General features: G+C 37.0%; 1 protein-coding gene across 1 annotated transcript in view; it reads left to right on the top strand.

The window, feature by feature from the left end:
- The window catches only part of CEP192 (centrosomal protein 192), a 167,442-nt gene that overhangs the window by 31,806 nt on the left and 117,818 nt on the right, over positions 1 to 17,818 (top strand). The window contains exons 14-16 of the mRNA XM_072606604.1: positions 9,453 to 9,625; positions 10,350 to 10,399; positions 14,563 to 14,653. Of these exons, the coding sequence (XP_072462705.1) occupies positions 9,453 to 9,625; positions 10,350 to 10,399; positions 14,563 to 14,653 (314 nt within the window). The remainder of the gene's footprint in view (positions 1 to 9,452; positions 9,626 to 10,349; positions 10,400 to 14,562; positions 14,654 to 17,818) is intronic.

Raw genomic sequence — 17,818 nt, 5'->3', positions numbered from 1 at the left:
CCAAAATCTCAGTCATATGTCTTATTATGGTATTTCTTCTCTTTTAGAAATTTTGAGGTGGAATAATCATCTCCCTGTAAGGTTCTTATTTCTAATTCATTCATTAGTTTCTCTTTGTTCTCCATTTCTTCCAGAGTATTAGTTCCTTTCAACTTCTTCTTTTGTAAGATGCAGTTGTTAAGGCAAATTAAGAGCTTATTAGTTCTTTTGTTTTTGGCAGACAGTGAAGTCTTTTATCACCACTATATCATGTTTCTGTGCCAAACTTATGGTTTCCCAGTTTCTTTCTCCGTTCTGTCCAATTGATGTGTACTATACTTTGACTGTATGGATTCACTTTATTCCCCTTTTGGTCTTAACCTGAATGTTCCCTATCAAGTTTTCCTCCAGTATCTTTTTGTACAGTGCTGTTTAGTCTCTTATTTATCTTGACCTTGATTCCGGATAAAATTCTTGAATGGATCATTAAAATATGATCAGATATCTAGGAAGGGTAAAGTGGTGTTTAGAAAAGATTACCATGACTTCACAAGAATGTTCTCTGCATGTCTAACTTCATTTTCTTTTTTGGGTAGGATTATTAAAATAGTAGATGAGAACACTATGGTCGTGGTTGAGCTAGATTTTAGTAAAACTTTTTTTTTTTTAAAGTTTTCAACATTCACTTCTCTAAGTTTTAAATTTTCCCCACTTCCTACCTTCCCCAAAATGACACTCAATCTGATATAGACTCTACATATGCATTCCTATTAAACATATTTTCACATTAGTCATGTTGTATAGAAGAATTAGAACGAATGGGAGGAACCATGAGAAAGAAAACAAAAACAAAAAAGAAAATAGTCTGCTTTGCTCTGCATTCAGACAGTAAAGCTTTTCATTAAAAAATACATTTTTTTTTCCAATTACATGTAACAAAATTTTTACATTCATTTAAAAAATTTGGACTTCCAAATTCTCTCCCTACCTCATTCTCCTTTCCTCTCTCTGAAAAGGTAAAGCATTTGATATAGATGATACCTGTGTAGTTATTCAAAACATATTTCTATATTAGCCATGTTGTGAAAGAAAAAACACAGAACAAAAAACCCCCTCAAGCTCAAGAAAAATAAAGCAAAAAATAATATATTTTGACCTGCATTCAGATTCTGGAGATGGGATAGCATTTTTCACCATAAACCTTTTGAAATTATCTTTGATAATTGTATTGCTGAGTATAGCTAGGTCATTCACAGCTGATTGTCATCTAATATTGCTATTAACTTTGGATGGATTCAGAACTGGTTGGATGGCTAGCCTTATAGAGTGTTTGTTAAAGATTCAGTGTTAGTGTAAAGGAAGTCTCTAGAATGCCCCAGGGATCTATCCTTGGTCCTGTACAGTTAAACATTTTTGATTAATTATTTGGATAAAGCTAGAAACGAAAGGCTCTTCAGAGTTTTCAAATGGCACCAAACTGAGAGGGTTAGTCACATTTACTAGATGTAGTAGACTTAGGCTAAACCAGCAGAATGATATTCAACAAGGATAAATATATAGTCTTATACTTGAGTACAAAGAATCAACTTCACAAGTGTAAGATGGAGTGACATACTTAGATTAGAGTTATGAAGAAGATCTGGGGGTTTTACTGAACTTACAAGTTCCATATGAATTATCAAAATGTCACAGTCAAAAAGGTTAATGCAGTCTTATGTTCCATTAAGAGAGAGACTTAGCTTCAAGGACTAAGTTGGTGGTCAATTCAACAAATACTTTTATTTAAAAAATTCTGAACTTAACTCATCAAAATGAAAATTTCCATTTGCAGAGGAATAGAAAAAAAGATTATACATGAAATTATGAACCTCTATTATGAACAGCTTGTTTTTTATATGTTTTGTTTTCAATAGCTGCTCTCCTTGTGTGTTTCTGAACTTCCTTTTGTTGTCTTCTGTGTATTTTAAAAAATTCTCCCATGACTCCTCTTTTCTTTGTTGTTTTTTAAACACTATCTCTACCTTCCCTTTCAACTCTGTCCTTCCCTCCTATAAAAAAGAAAAGAAAAACAGTCTTTGTAACTGCTAAAGTCAAGCCAAACCAATCCACACATTTTCCATCTCCAAAAGTATATATGTATCATTCTCTGACTTGAATCTATCATCCCTTTCTCTAGAAAGTGGGTTGTCTATTTCATCATTTGTCCTCTGGAATTACGATTGATCATTGTATTGATCAGAATTTTTAAGACTTCTCAATAAGCAGTCATTTATTCAATCAACGAACATTTATGAAGTGCCTACTATGTCCTTGGCACTGTGCAACATGTTAGGAATACAGATAATAGTTTGTAGTTAATTATAGCTCTTGAAGGCTTGCAAAATGCTGTAAATACCTAATTTCCTTTGATCCTCACAGCAGATATAAGGTAGGTGCTGTTAGCAGAGGCAACTGGTGGCATGATAGATAAGATCTGGATCTGGAGTCAGGAAGATTTCAGTTCAGAGCCAGACACTTAATAGTGATGTGACCTTGGGCAAGTCACATAAGTCTCTATTTGTCTCAGTTTCCTCTGTTGTGAAATGGGTGTAATAATATTGTTGTGACAATCAAATGAGATATTTTCTAGTGTTATTGGGGTTATTATGACAGTGATGATTAAATGAGATAACTTTTTTTTTTATTTAACTTTTAACATTTATTTCCACAAAATTTTGGATTACAAATTTTCTCCCCTTTTATCCCCTCCCCCCGCCCAAACCCAAGCATTCTAGTTGCCCCTGTGACCAATCTGCTCTCTCCTCTATCCTCCCTCCCTGCCCTTGTCTCCGTCTTCTCTTTTGTCCTGTAGGGCCAGATAGCTTTCTTAACCCCTTAACCTGTATTTCTTATTTCCCAGTGGTAAGAACATTACATTTGATCCTAACACTTTGAGTTTCAACTTCTTTAGCTCCCTCCCTCTCCACCCCTTCCCCTTGGAAGACAAGCAATTCAATATAGGCCAAATCTGTGTAGTTTTGCAAATGATTTCCATACTAGTTGTGTTGTATAGGACTAACTATATTTCCCTCCATCCTATCCTGTCCCCCATTACTTCTATTCTCTTATGATCCTTTCCCTCCCCATGAGTGTCGACCTCGGATTGCATTCTCCTCCCCATGTGCTCCCCTCCATCCTCCCCCCCACCCTGCTTGTGCCCCTGTCCCCCACTCTCTTGTATTATGAGATAGGTTTTCCTATCAAAATGAGTGTGCATTTTATTCATTCTTTTTGGTGGAATGTGATGAGAGTAGACCTCATGTTTTTCTCTCACCTCCCCTCTTTATCCCTCCACTAATAAGGCTTTTGCTTGCCTCTTTTATGAGAGATAATTTGCCCCATTCAACTTCTCCCTTTCTCCTCCCAATATTTCTCTCTCACTGCTTGATTTCATTTTTTTTTTTAAGATATGATCCCATCCTCTTCAATTCACTCTGTGCACTCTGTCTCTATGTATGTGTGCATGTGTGCATGTGTGGGTATGTACTCCCACCCAGTACCCAGATACTGAAATGTTTCAAGAGTTACAAATATTGTCTTTCCATGTAGGAATGTAAACAGTTCAACTTTAGTAAGTCCCTTATGACTTCTCTTTGCTGTTCACCTTTTCATGGTTCTCTTCATTCTTGTGTTTGAAAGTCAAATTTTCTTTTCAGCTCTGGTCTTTTCATCAAGAAAATTTGAAAATCCTCAATTTCATTGAAAGACCATTTTTTCTCCTGAAGTATTATACTCAGTTTTGCTGGGTAGGTGATTCTTGGTTTTAGTCCTAGTTCCTTTGACTTCTGGAATATCCTATTCCATTCCCTTCGATCCCTTAATGTAGAGGGTGCTAGATCTTGTGTTATCCTGATTGTATTTCCACAATACTTGAATTGTTTCTTTCTAGCTGCTTGCAATATTTTCTCTTTCACCTGGGAATTCTGGAATTTGGCCACAATGTTCCTAGGAGTTTCTCTTTTTGGATCTCTTTCATGCGGTGTTCTGCGGATTCCTTGAATAATGAGATAACTTTTTGCCAAAAAGCACTTAGCACAATGCCTCCCACATATTAGTAGGTGCTATATAAATGTTTACTCCCTCCCTCCCTTCTCTATTGTCTCCACTTTGCAGGTAAGGAAATCGAGGCTCAGAGAAGTTAAGTGACTTTCCCATGTTCACACAATGTTTGAGGCTGGATTTGAACACAAGTCTTTCTGACTTCAAGTCTAGCTTTCTATTCACAGACAAAAGTGAAACAATCTCAAGGAGCTTACAGTGTATTGGGTGACACCATCTGTACGTATGTTCAAAAAATATAAAAAATAAATGCAAGATAATTTTTTTGTGTGTGCCAATGGGTGGGTTAGGGTGGGTGCGTGGAGGAGGGATCAGGAGAAGATCTTATCTAGAAAGTTGCATTTGAGCTGATCACTATAGGATACCAGGGATTGATTCCCATATGTAGTGTTCTACCAGCATGGGCCTCTTTAAGTGACTACTGTATTCCAATCATTGGGCTGTGCACATTATATGTACCACTGTATCATTTTCTTTTGGAGAGAGATTGACTTATACTTGAGCATTTAGTTATTTCTTGGCCACAACAATAGTATAATTATGCAGATCATTGCAAAATTTGCTTTGCTCTCCATGATTGCTGGAGCTATGTTCAGTGCCTAGAATATTTTTCTTCACTGTTACCTCTTAGAATTCAGAGTCTTCAAGATTCACCTGAGGTGCTACTATCTTTGTGAAGGCTTTTCTGATTGCCCCTTCCTTTTCCGCCCTCTGTAGACTAATTCTTAGTGCTCAGAGTACACTGGAGGCCTCTCTGGTGGCACAGTGGATAAAAGTTCTGGCCCTGGAATCAGGAAGACTTCAGTTCAAATCCAGCCTCTGATATTTACTATCTGTGTGACTCTGGACAAGTCACTTAGCCTCTGTTTGCCTCAGTTTCCTCAACTGTAAAATTAGGATACTATAACAGCATCTGTCTTGCAGTGTTGTTGTGAGGATCAAATGAGATAATATTTGTAAAAGTGCTGAGCACACAATGCCTGACACATAGTTGGTGCTGTAGAAATCCTCCTTCCCTCCCCCTTTCCCCCTTCCCCCTTTCCCTTTCCCCTTTACCCCTTCCCCCTTCCCTTCCCTCTCCAATTTATTTGTATATGTATAATTCACATAGTTTATTTGTATATGTATAATATCTTTCCAGTGGATTGTAAGCTTTTTCATTTCTGTCATTGTATCCCAGTACTTTGTATGTAATAAGAGCTTGGTAAATGTTTGTTAAATGGATTTGAAGGAAAAAGACAATGCAAAAGCAGTTTGGATTGGTAGAATGATGCCACGTTGCTGAAAATGGAGTAAATGATTGGGGAGGCAGATATTAGGTAGTAAATAGAGATCTTTTCTAGGACTTTGGCAATAAAATGGAAAATAACTTAAGAGCAGTGTCATTGGAAAGGTTTTTTTTGTTGTTTTTTTTTTTGTAGTGGTTGTTTTTGTTTTTTGGTTAGGGCTAGCTTGACCATGTTTATTAGCTGAGTAAAAAGAATCCATAGAAAGTAGATACATGAGAAAAACTGGATGCTTGGGCACAGTTGTGGAGAAAATTGGAAGAAATATAGAGGATTCATTTATTAGCTTTAACAAAAGAGAGGGCGGCAGAGTAGAAAGATGCACATATACTAGCTCTTTCCCCACAGCCCATAAAATACCTGTAAAGAAAGGCTCTCAACAAATTCTAGAGCAGCATAAGCCATAGAACAGTGGAATGGAGGAGATTTCCAGCCCAGGGTGACCTGGAAGGCTGATGAGAAAGGTCTGTTGCACTGGACACGCAGCAGAACCCAGCCCAGCCTTGGCTGTGTGGCCTGGCACTGCATTGGGAGGAGGACGAGCAGGCCTCATGGGTGGAATCCCAGCAGCGGTTTGCAGATCTCTCAACCCACAGACACCAAAAGTCAGTGAGAGGGTTTTTTCAGTTGGCTGAGAAGGGAGGAGGGTCTTCCCATAGCTCTGGCCTCAGGCGGCAGTGGCAGAGGCCACATGGGGTGGCAGCAGCTCTCACAGCAGCCTGCATTCATTGTTGGATCGTAGAGTCCCTAGGGGAACTGAGCTGCTGATACATACCTCAGCCCTGTGTGGTGGCCCTGCCCCTACCAAATGCTCCTGGAGGAATTGAGCAGCTGATCTGAATCTCAGCCACCAGTGCTGGCTTAGTAGAACTGGAGGCCAGGTGGTTGTGGAGAGGAAACTACTACTCATAGATTCTGGGCACAAAAGTTTCTGGTTGTTCCCAGACCAGTGTACACACTTGGTTGTGCCAACTGAGATCTTACAGATCTGCAGAGTATACCCCACTCTTGACAAAGGACCCAAAAGTCAAGTAACCAGTTGGGAAAATGCCCAAAAAAGGGAAAAAAATAAGACTATAGAAGATTACTTTCTTGGTGAACAGATATCTTCTCCCATCCTTTTGGATGAGGAAGAACAATGCTTACCATCAGGGAAAGACATAAAAGTCAAGACTTCTGCATCCCAAACATCCAAAATAAATATTCAATCATCTCAGGCCATGAAAGAGCTCAAAAAGGATTTTGAAAACCAAGTAACGGAGGTGGAGGAAAAATTGAGAAGAGAAATGAGAGAGATGCAAGAAAATCATGAAAAGTGAGTTAAAACCGAGTCTCCTTGCTAAAGGAGACTCAAAAAAATGCTGAAGAGAAAACACCTTTAAAAGTAGGCTAACTCAATTGGCAAAAGAGGTTCAAAAAGCCGATGAGAAGAATGCTTTAAAAAAGCAGAATTAGCCAAATGGAAAAGAAGGTTCAAAAGCTCACTGAAGAAAATAGTTCTTTAAAAATTAGAATGGAACAGATGGAGGCTAATGACTTTATGGGAAACCAAGAAGTCACAAAACAAAACCAAAAGAATGGAAAAATGGAAAACAATGTGAAATATCTCATTAGAAAAACAACTGACCTGGAAAATGGATCCAGGAGAGACAATTTAAAAATTAGGGGACTACCTGAAAGCCATGGCCAGAAAAAAGAGCCTAGATATCATCTTTCATGAAATTATCAAGGAAAACTGCCCTGATATTCTAGAACCAGAGGGAAAGATAAATATTGAAAGAATTTACTGATCACCTCCTGAAAGAGATCTAAAAAGAGAAACTCCTAGGAACATTGTAGCAAAATTCCAGAGTTACCAGGTCAAGGAGAAAATATTTCAAGCAGCTAGAAATAAATAATTCAAGTATTGTGGAAATACAATCAGGATAACACAAGATCTAGCAGCTTCTACATTAAGGGATCAAAGGGTGTGGAAAATGATATTCCAGAAGTCAAAGGAACCAGGACTAAAAGCAAGAAGCACCTACCCAGCAAAACTGAGTATAATACTAAAGGGGAAAAAGTGATTTTTCAGTGAAATAGAGGACTTTCAAGCATTCTTGATGAAAAGACCAGAGCTGAAAAGAAAATTTGACTTTCAAACACAAGAATCAAGAGAAGCATGAAAAGGTAAACTGGAAAGAGAAATCATAAGGGACTTATTAAAGTTGAACTGTTTACATTCCTACATAGAAAGACAATATTTGTAACTCTTGGAGCTTTTTTCAGTATCTGGGTAGTTGGTGAGATTATACACACTCACACATACTCATACAGAGAGACAGAGAACAGGGTGAGTTGAATAGGAAGGGATCATATCTAAAAAAATCAAATTAAGGGGTGAGAAAGAAATATATTGGGAGAAGAAAGGGAGAAATAGAATGGGGCAAATTATCTCATAAAAGAGGCAAGGAAAAGACTTTTCAAAGGAGGGAAAAAGGGAGAGGTGAGAAGGAAAACATGAAGCTTATTCTCATCACATTCGACTCAAGGAAGGAATAAAATGCACACTCATTTTGGAATGAAAACCTATCTTACAATACAGGAAAGTGGGGGAGAAGGGGATAAGCAGGGTGGGGGGAATGATGGAAGGGAGGGCAATGGGAGGAGAGAGCAATTATAAGTCAACACTCTTGGGGAGGGACAAGGTCAAAAGAGAGAATAGAACTAAGAGGGGCAGGATAGGATGGATGGAAATATAGTTTATGGAAGTGTTATGGAAGTCATTTGCAAAACTACACATATATAGCCTATATTGAATTGCTTGCCTTCCCAGTGGGGATGGGTGGGGAAGGAGGAAGAAAGAGAAATTGGAACTCAAAAGTTTTAGGAACAACCGTTGAGTATTGTTCTTGCATACAACTGGGAAATAAGAAATACAGGTAATGGGGTATAGAAATTTATCTTGCCCTACAGGAAAAAAGAGAAGATGGGGATAAGGGAAGGGGAAGGATGTTAGAAGGGAGGGCAGATTGGTGGTAGGGGTAATTAGAGTGTTTGGTGTTTTGGGGTGGGGTGGGGGGAGGGGAGAGATGGGGAGAAAATTTGGAACTCAAGGTTTTGTGGAAATGAATGTTGAAAACTTAAATAAGTCTAAAAAGAAAAAAATAAATAAAAAAGAGAAAAAGAATAATAAAAGAGAGCCAGCTTTTCTCCCTGATACTGGAGGAGTAGAGTAGATTGGGGTAAGATTGTTTGAAAGGAGTAGAGGAGGACAATTGAGAGTTCGTATCACATGACTTCTGTCTTTTCAGTAACATAGTAGGTAGGGTTTTCTGTTGATCCCAGAGGAGGGGGTGAAATTGAGGGCTTGAGGAAAAATGAGGTTTGGAATAGTTACAGTGGAAAAGTCAGTAAGAGATAAGTAAAAGGATTTTGATGGAATAGTGAAGACCCAGTTGAGGTTTGATAACAAATCTTTGTTTTTGAATATGATTCCATAATTTCTTTTGGGAAAGGTTGGCAGCTGGAGGGATGCCAGGGGTTAATTGTGAGTAGACAAATCTGAAAGGTTAAGGGGAGCAGGGATTCCATCTTGGAGTCAGCCATTATTGAATTGGCTGATGGTAGGCTCAAAATTGAATAGAGGCTGAAGATCATATGGAGGGCCAAGAACAATTGTGGAAGAGGTAGGTAATTGTTGAGGTAGAAAGAAACAAGATTTCCATTAAGAGGGAGCAATTCTTGATTAGGAGGGGGGTAATTCTTGCGTTGGAAAATATTGGAAGTGATGAGTTTGTGAGACTACCCTGGTGCATTGATGGTAGACTTGAATGAGATTATGATTATTTCATAGTACTAGATTGTACAGCAGTATCTCAAAAGACTGGCTACATTTTTAAAAATGCCTAACATGGAAGGTCATTTGGCCACTGCTTTTGGCATTTGACCAGATATATGAGAGGTATTTCCTGTTGCTTTATCCATTTTTAAATGAGAAACTCCACTTCTAATCTGATAATGAATTATTCGGTAAAACAATTCAATAGCAGTTACTTAGGTTTATATTGATTAATTAATGTAATTAGAAAACTTTTTTTTTCCTTCTAGGCCAGATGTCAGTAGACTTGCTGAAAATCAAGGCATATCAGATATTTTCATGAAAGAACTGTCTTACCAGCAAGAGAGTATTGACACATTGCCAATTGAGAGTGTCAGAGCTGCACATTCCATTCAGGGAAAAGATAGTTTTGGAAGAATTTCACCACTGGATCAGGTGAAAGGTATTCCCTAGCATAGAGATATTGTATGCATTAGATATGTTACATTCTTTTGTGTGATCTAGTTTTGGTGACCTGTGATGCGGTTAAATAAAAAACAAAAAATGCTGAGTTCTCTGGAATTAATAAATTTTACCTCACCTGTCCTTAGCACTTTAAAGTTGACAATCTGAGTTGGGGATGGGGAAGAGCTGTTAGAACTGGAGGCAGGCATTTGGGAATTAACTATATAGTATTGGTAGTTTAGAGAAAGATAGTCATGGTAAAATGGGAAAAGCACTAGATTTATCATTGGGTGTCTGGGTTTAGATCTTCTGTTACTAACTTACCTGTGTAACCCTGAGGAAGTCATTTTACTTCTCAGAGCATTAATTTTCTCCTCTTTAAAATGAAGGGGTCATACTGCAGGATCTCTGAGGTCCAGATCAGTTCTCAACCTATACTTTCCCCACGTTAACCTTATAAAATATGAGGTGGAATAATTCCTGTTTTTATTGATTAGGAAACTGAAATAGAGAAGCTTTGATTTGCCCATGGTTAAACAGTTGTTAAATGTCAGAGGCAGGTTATACACTTCACGTCTAGTCTCTTGGTATTACACATACTTGTGCCACATTGTCATATTTCTGTTTGAGAGAAACAGTTATTTGTCTTGACTTACATGTCAGTTATTTTTCTGTCTATAAAACTTAGTTACTAGTTACACAATGTTAGTATTTATTTACAGATATATCCACTGATGTGTGTCTCCCACATTTGAGAAGCAGAGAAAACAAGGTAAAATATTGAATATTTTGCTAACTAGCAGAAATTAATGATGAATAGTAATGTTTTTTGTCTTTAATATTTTTCTTTTGACCAAACTTTTGACATTTTTTAATAATAATAATTTTCATGTATTAAATAAAAATATAGCTATAAAGAAAGCAGCTTTGACATTTGCTATGATTTAATTTTCCTTTTGGGAGGGAATATTTTCCAGATCTGCTGGTTTTGGTGGTAAAGCCATCTCCTGGGGTGGAAATTCTCTCCACTAATGTACATTGGCAGCTCATTTTTAATTTATGGTCCTTTACTGCTTAGGGTACCAAGATAGTAAGTCAATATTGGCACATAACTGGTATGTTTAGCAATATTTGAACCCAGATCTTGTCTTCAAGGCCAAGTATCTTTTTTTAATTCCAATTTTTTTTTCTCCATTTAACATTTATTTTCTTTCCCACTCCCCTTATGCCTCCAAAAGGAATGAGAAAGGAGAAGAGAAAAAGTTCTTGTATAAAGAGTGAAGCAAAACAAATTTCCATATTGGCCATGTTCTAAAAATGTGTGACTCATTCCATATTTAGTCCATTACCTTTCTATCAGGAAGTGGGTAGCATTCTTTCTTGTTGGTCCTGTACAATCATGGTTGTTTATTCACTGATCGGAGTTCTTAAGTCTTTTAAAGTTGTTTTGAAATTGGTGTGACACTATAAATTGTCCTCTGGGTTCTGCTCACTTAATTCTGTATCAGATGTCATATAAATCTTCCTAGATCCCTCTGAAATTCTACCCTTTGTCATTTCTTATAGCTTAGTTGTATTACATTATGTCATAATATGTGAAGCTGTTCTCCCATTGATGTTGTTATTCAGTTCACTTATTGTTGTGTGACTTCCTGACCTCGGGGACCATGGCATGCCATGCCCTTCCAATCTGAGGGGTTATCTTCCAATATCATATCTTTTAGCATTTTAATACTGCCCATGGGGTGTTCTTGGCAAATACTGGAGTGATTTGTCATTTCCTTCTCCCAGGGATCACCTTTTGTCAGAACTTTCCACTATGACGTTTCTGTCTTGAGTAACCCTGCATGGCATAGCTCATAGTTTCATTGAGCTACGTAAGCCCCTCCATCTTGACAGGGTAATGATCTAAGAGGGGAATTGATGAATACCATTTTAATTTCTAGTTCTTTGCTATCACAAAAATAACTCTTAAAACTATTTTTGCATATATATAGTCCCTTTTCCCTTTTCTTTGAATTTTTGGGGTAGAGCAAGTCTAGCCATCTATTTACTGCATCATGTCCCTCAGTTTGAAATTGAGAACCAAAAATTAATGATTTTATAGTGCTTTCTTTTCTTATAGTACGTCTAAGTGAATTTAGTTGTATTCTTATTCTATTTTAATTTTCTTATTGCTATTTTTAAGTGGTTAAAGGAAGCATTGAAGCACCAAGATCCTTATATTCCTTAAATTGCACGTGATGGATGATTTCATTGTTGTTATGATGTGAGGGGTCTTAACAGGGTCATGAATAGGTTCATAGAAAGATTGAGATCCATAACGTTCCTACAAATAAATAGCTTATATACTTATGCGCACATGCATGTATATATTCACGTTTATGTGAATACACACATATATGCAGTTTTTGTATCTTCAAACATCACTAACACTTGGAATGCCTTGTGTATTGACCTCGAATATCAAGCCTTATCTTGCTGTACTGCATATAGATAGTGTCCTAAGAGGGACAGGGGTTGGGGAGGAACAAGGTGAATTCAATTTAGTGAGTATTGTGTGAGTAGAAGTGACATAATGTGGTTATTGATTGGTTAAAGCAGCATGAGGCATCAGTGATAATGCTAAGAGTATGAACCTGGAAGCATGATGATGTTTATGAAATTAGGAGGTTTGATAGAGAGGACGATTGGGAGGGGAAAAATAATGAAGCTGTCTTGGACATGTTAAAATTTGAGTTATTAGTGACACATTCAGTTCGAAAAATCTAACGGGCAGTTGTTAGAATTGGAGTCAGGAGAGGGACTGGAGCTAACTAAATCCTTCAGTTTGAGTCATCTGCATAGATAATTAAACCTATAAACAAATGTTTGCTTCAATGCTCACCTCAAATACCATTTCCTAAATGAAGCCTTCCTTTTTTCCTTGAGCTGCTGAGCTCAGGACCCTGAACGCAAGAGCCTTGTGAAGACCATTTTCATCTACCAGACCGCCTCACTAGCCTTGCTTCCATCCTAGCTACAATAGCTACCTCCACATCATCTTTTCATTCATTCCCTTCTTTACTTACATAGTCACCACCTTAAATTTGAATGGCTGCCTAATTGATCTTCCTCCTTTGAGCCTCTTCTCTACCTCAAACTATCTTCCACATAATTGCCAATATAGTCTTTCTTACTCTCAAATTTGAACTAGCCCTAGGCCCTCTCCTGACTTTAATCCCAGCAACTTCCCAACAACTCAAACATGAACATGTCCAAGACAGATCATTATTTTTCCTCTCTAAATTGTCTTCTCTGCCAAAGTTCCCTATTTACTCTCCTACTCAGTGAATCCCTGTTGCCACTAGGATAAAATATAAACTACTGATTGGTTTCTAAAGTCCTTCACAACTCAGTCCCAAATCTCTCTCTCTAGTCTCATTTTACATTATTTCCTTTCTCACCAAATAGGCTTCCTCTCTGCTCCTCATATAAGACATTTCTATCCCCTAGTTTCATATCTTTATACACTGGCCATCTCTGAAATTTGAATAATACTCCTTCCTCACCTTGGCCTCACAGAATTCCTCTCTTCCTTCAAGACTAACCTCAAGCATTATTTTCTGTATGAAGTGTTTCCCTATCTCTCCAACTAGTAATGCCTTCTCTTCCAAAATACCTTGTATTTATTTTGTATTTTTCTCTTAAATATTTATCCATTATGTACATTTATATTTACATAGATAGCAGTATCTCCTAGACCAAAGATGTCAGATATGCTGCCTGCAGGCTACATGTTGCTCACAACACTCCCAAGTATGACCAAACCAGACTAAAATGTAATTGAGAAAAATTTCATAAAATAAAGCATACAGGATACTACATTTTAAAACTGAGTCACTGTGCAGCCCATAGGGGTACTTACATGCTGATTAGTGGTCCCCATTTCTGTTTGTTTGACATCGCTCTGGACCACTGGCTGTGCTTTCTAGTCCAGCCAACTCTCTCCCTTCAGTCATCATTCAGAGAAGCCACTCTTTTATACCCACCAATTTCTGGCTACATCCTACAGAATAGGCAAGTTAGCTTAGTTGAAACAGCAAGGCCTTCTAGCAGAGAAAATGGAGACGACATATGCCAGGCAAGTGAAACCAAAGCCATCACCCAATTACTATCTCCCTTCAGTCGTGATGGAGAAAGTTTAGGACTTTGCCCCTGAGAATAGTTGCCTTGCTTCCAGCCTAGGCTCTACAGCCGTCATTGAGGGGAGAAGTGTTTATGGAAAAGGGACCCACCTTTCTTACCACTAATGTCTGCTGTTAATGAGGATGTAAGCCTGAGACCCCTTGAACATTGGGTGCAGCCTTGCCTACTTGGGAGTAGCCTTGCCTACTTGGGAGTCACAGCCATCAAAGTCCTTAGCAACACTGAATTTGAATTCAGAAATGGATATGATTTTATCAGTGGAAACAACATTAATGAAGATGTGTTACTCTATGCTTTGTGTTTGTACGCTAAGGATCATGAAGCCTTTTCATCTGATTTGTAGCTGAAGCCTTACATTTATTGTCTCCTTCATTAGAATGTGCATTCCTTGAGATCGGGAAGTATCTTGCTTTTCTGTTTGTATCCCTAACTCTTAGTACAGTGCTTTGTACATAATGAGCACTTAATAAATGTTTTTTTCAATTATTCATAATATATATTGTCTTCTCTAATAGAATATCTTGCTCCTTCAGAGTAGGGATGCTTTAATTTTTTTGGCTTTGTATCTATCCCTGGCATCTAGAGAGTGTTAAATAAACGTTTGTTGATTTATTTCAGTAGAGTCTTCTAAGTAGTTGATTAAATGTTACTAGCATTCCTGGAAAAGCTGTGGTGTAGTCTTTCTTTGTCTTTTATCACTTCTTAAGAAATGAACAGAAGAATTATTTTCTTGTTCTTTCCCTGTAGATTGATCCCCGAAGACCATTATTTGAAGAAGAAAGAAGCCTTTTAGAAAATGAGAAGTTATTATCATTTAGAAGCTTGGAAGACTCTTCTGGTATAATATATACACCATTTGAGCTTTTTAACCTTGTTTTATAGTTCCTTCAGATTTTGGCCTTTTGTTCATATTTATAGCCAGTATGGCATCACAGAGTCTCATAATTGGTTGTGACCTCAAAAACTGTCTAGTCCGGCTATAACCCTCTCACGAATCTCCTTGGCAACCTCACTAATATGGTCATTTGGCCTTTGCCTGAAGAAAGACTTCTGGTGATGGAGAGGCTGCTCTCTCATGAAGCACTCCATTTAAATTTTTACAGCTCTCATTGTTATCTAGTGTTGCCTTACTCTGAGTCTAAATCTGCTCGTCTGTAACTTCTTATTCTAATTCTGTCCTCTTAGGTCAATCAGAATAAGTCCTATCATGTCTTTCATACAACACCCCTTCAAATACTTGAAAACAACTATCATGCTTCCTCTGAGTGTTTCTGTAGGCAGGCCTCCCCACCCCGCCCTTTTTTTTCCTTTTACCGTTTCTTCCTATAATATTGGTTGCAGTGCCCTTCTTCTTTCTCTGGAGATACTTTAGTTGGTTAATGTATTTCCTAAAATATGAACCACTGAGTAATCTGATTTAATCTTAATATGTATCTTGTTCAACTGTTGACATTTTTTCTATCTTGAAACTTAAAAAGTTGTTTGTCTTTGTAAATCTGGACTTTAAAAATAATGATGTATTTAATTAACTTGAATTTTTAATCTTTAGCACTGCTTATTTTCCAAGACTTTGGAGAAGAGGTGGCACATATTTTGAAGCTGTGATGTCAGCAATATGCCTGCCTGTGGAAATCCCTTTTGATTCTGATGGGCAGTGGCTCTGTGCCTTGTACAGTCTTAGTTGTTTGATACTGAGTGCTTAAATGACTTCCTTATGGCCCCACAGAATCTGTCAGAGGAAAGATTTGAATTTGGGTCTTTTTGACCCAGAAACTGACTCTTTACTCTTAGGTAAGAAATCGTGATATATACATATAGGCTGTCTAGTCAAACCATCTCATTTTTCACATGAGAAAACTAAGACCCAGATAAATAAAAATGACTTGTCCCAAAATCATAGGTAGGTATCACATGTAGGATTTGAATCTGGTCTCCTGAGGCAGTACTTTCTTCTCAAATATGTAGGAACAAAATATTATCCTCTAAAAATGTTTTGTAAGATATTAGTTCTATCTAACCCATCCTATTTATTAAACTTAAAAGAATGTGATATAATTTAATTTTTGAAAAATGTAATGGTAACAAATCTGGATAAAATAGCTTTTCTATACCTTGCATCTCCTGAAAATAACTTCCTATTTAAAATTTGTATCATTGCAACATTAAATTATTTCCAATGTTTCTTGGAGTTTATTTTAGTGTAAGTGATTCGTTTTCTGCAACCATTTAAAAAATCAGTAAAACAAAATGCACTTCCAATAGCAAACTTCACTATGACATTTTCATTTGAATTTGTTTTGAATTGAAGCAGATTTATTAACCATCAGAAATCTTGCCCACAGAAATGTTTTTTTGAGACTACTACCAGTAATGTGGGCAGCTAGGTGGTGCAGTGGATAGAATGCCAGGTCTGGAGTCAGGAAGACTCATGTTGGTGAGTTCAAATCTGACCTCAGATTTAGTTGTATGACTCTGGGCAAGTCACTTAACCCTGTTTGCCTCTGTTTCCTCATCTTTAAAGTGAGCAGGTGAAGGAAATGGCAAATCACTTCATTGTCTTTACCAAGACAACCTCAAATAATAAATGTGATTTCAAAATGCTAATAGCTAAAGGCTGTGTATCAGCATAAACACGCGTGTCATCCAGATAAATGGCTGCTTTGGAGGTTATCTCATCTCTTAGCTCTAAAAACATCATCTCGATTTTTTTCCTCAGATTGTTTCTTCAAACATAATATTTTTAATTCCCATTTCGGAAATGCTAGTTATTCTGAAATTTGTTGTTCTAGATCTATATTTGAGATCAGTTATATTTTAGCATGACTATCATTTGTCTTAAGTTACAGATCATTTTTTTCATTTTGTTTTTGTGCCTTATTGATTTCTTGACTTCACTGTATTTGCTTTTTACTACTTCCAAAAGTATTTCTCTCATATTGCCCAGCTCATGTCTTCCATTCTTCTGTATATCAATTTTCTATTCCAGTATGTTTTCCAGTGTTTCACAAGTTAGGATAGTTGTCATATTACCATGAATTTTTCAGTAGTCTTATCCCATAATTGTCTCATGTAATATATATTTTTGTGGTTGGGCATTTTCTTTGCTTTGCTCACTATCTTTCCAGTTTATGTTTCTAAAGCTTTTCTTTCTTTTGTAATTTCTCTGGTGGTGGTTGTGGGAAATAATTTAAGTGGATACCCTAGATGGTCTGAATTCCACAATTTATTGCAACTTCCTTTTAAAATTCCCTTGACTATAAAATAACATACAGGTGAACTCTAGGTTATTATAAATGTCTTAATCATTTTATTATTATTTTTTTAAAAAATTTAATTATTTTGTTTGTTTTCAGTGTTCTACAATTACTTCCATATATCTTAGATTTTTTTTTCCCCATCTTTCCCCTTCTTCCCCACTCCCTACTCACTCCCTGAGACGGCATACAATTTTATATAGGTTCTACACATATATTCCTATTAAATACATTTTCACCTTAGTCATGTTGCATAGAATTAAAATGAGTGGGAGAAATCATAAAACAAAACATAATACAAAAAAAAAATGCTCTGCTTCATTCTGTGATTGAATTCCATACTTCTTTCTCTGGATTTGGAAGGCATTTTGCCTCGAGTCCATTGGGAATTTTTTAAGTCCTTACATTGCAATGAAGTACTAAGTCTACCAGAAAAATTCTTTGCACACTGTGGTTGTTGCTGTGTACAAAGTTCTGCTCCTTTCACTCTGTCTTAATCATTTTTTGCAGTCACTTTGCAGAAGAATTAAAATTAACCCAGATTCTTGAAGGTTCTTTTAGCCTGGCAGTAGCTGGACTTTTTGTGGTTATTCTTTTTGACTCTCTATTGCTCTAGATTTCCTAATTAGACCCTTTTTTTGTCTAAAGATAACTTTATAGGAGGCTACTGGCATCCATTTTCAGCAGAAAGCTTATGTTGCTTTCTTATTACAAATTGATTCTCACTTCGTTTCTTTACAGTCATTTCA

This window comes from Notamacropus eugenii, chromosome 4, assembly GCF_028372415.1.
Source record: "Notamacropus eugenii isolate mMacEug1 chromosome 4, mMacEug1.pri_v2, whole genome shotgun sequence".
Lineage (NCBI taxonomy): Eukaryota > Metazoa > Chordata > Mammalia > Diprotodontia > Macropodidae > Notamacropus > Notamacropus eugenii.
The sequence above is the reverse complement of the archived record's forward strand: the minus strand, read 5'-3'. Positions and strand labels throughout refer to the sequence as shown.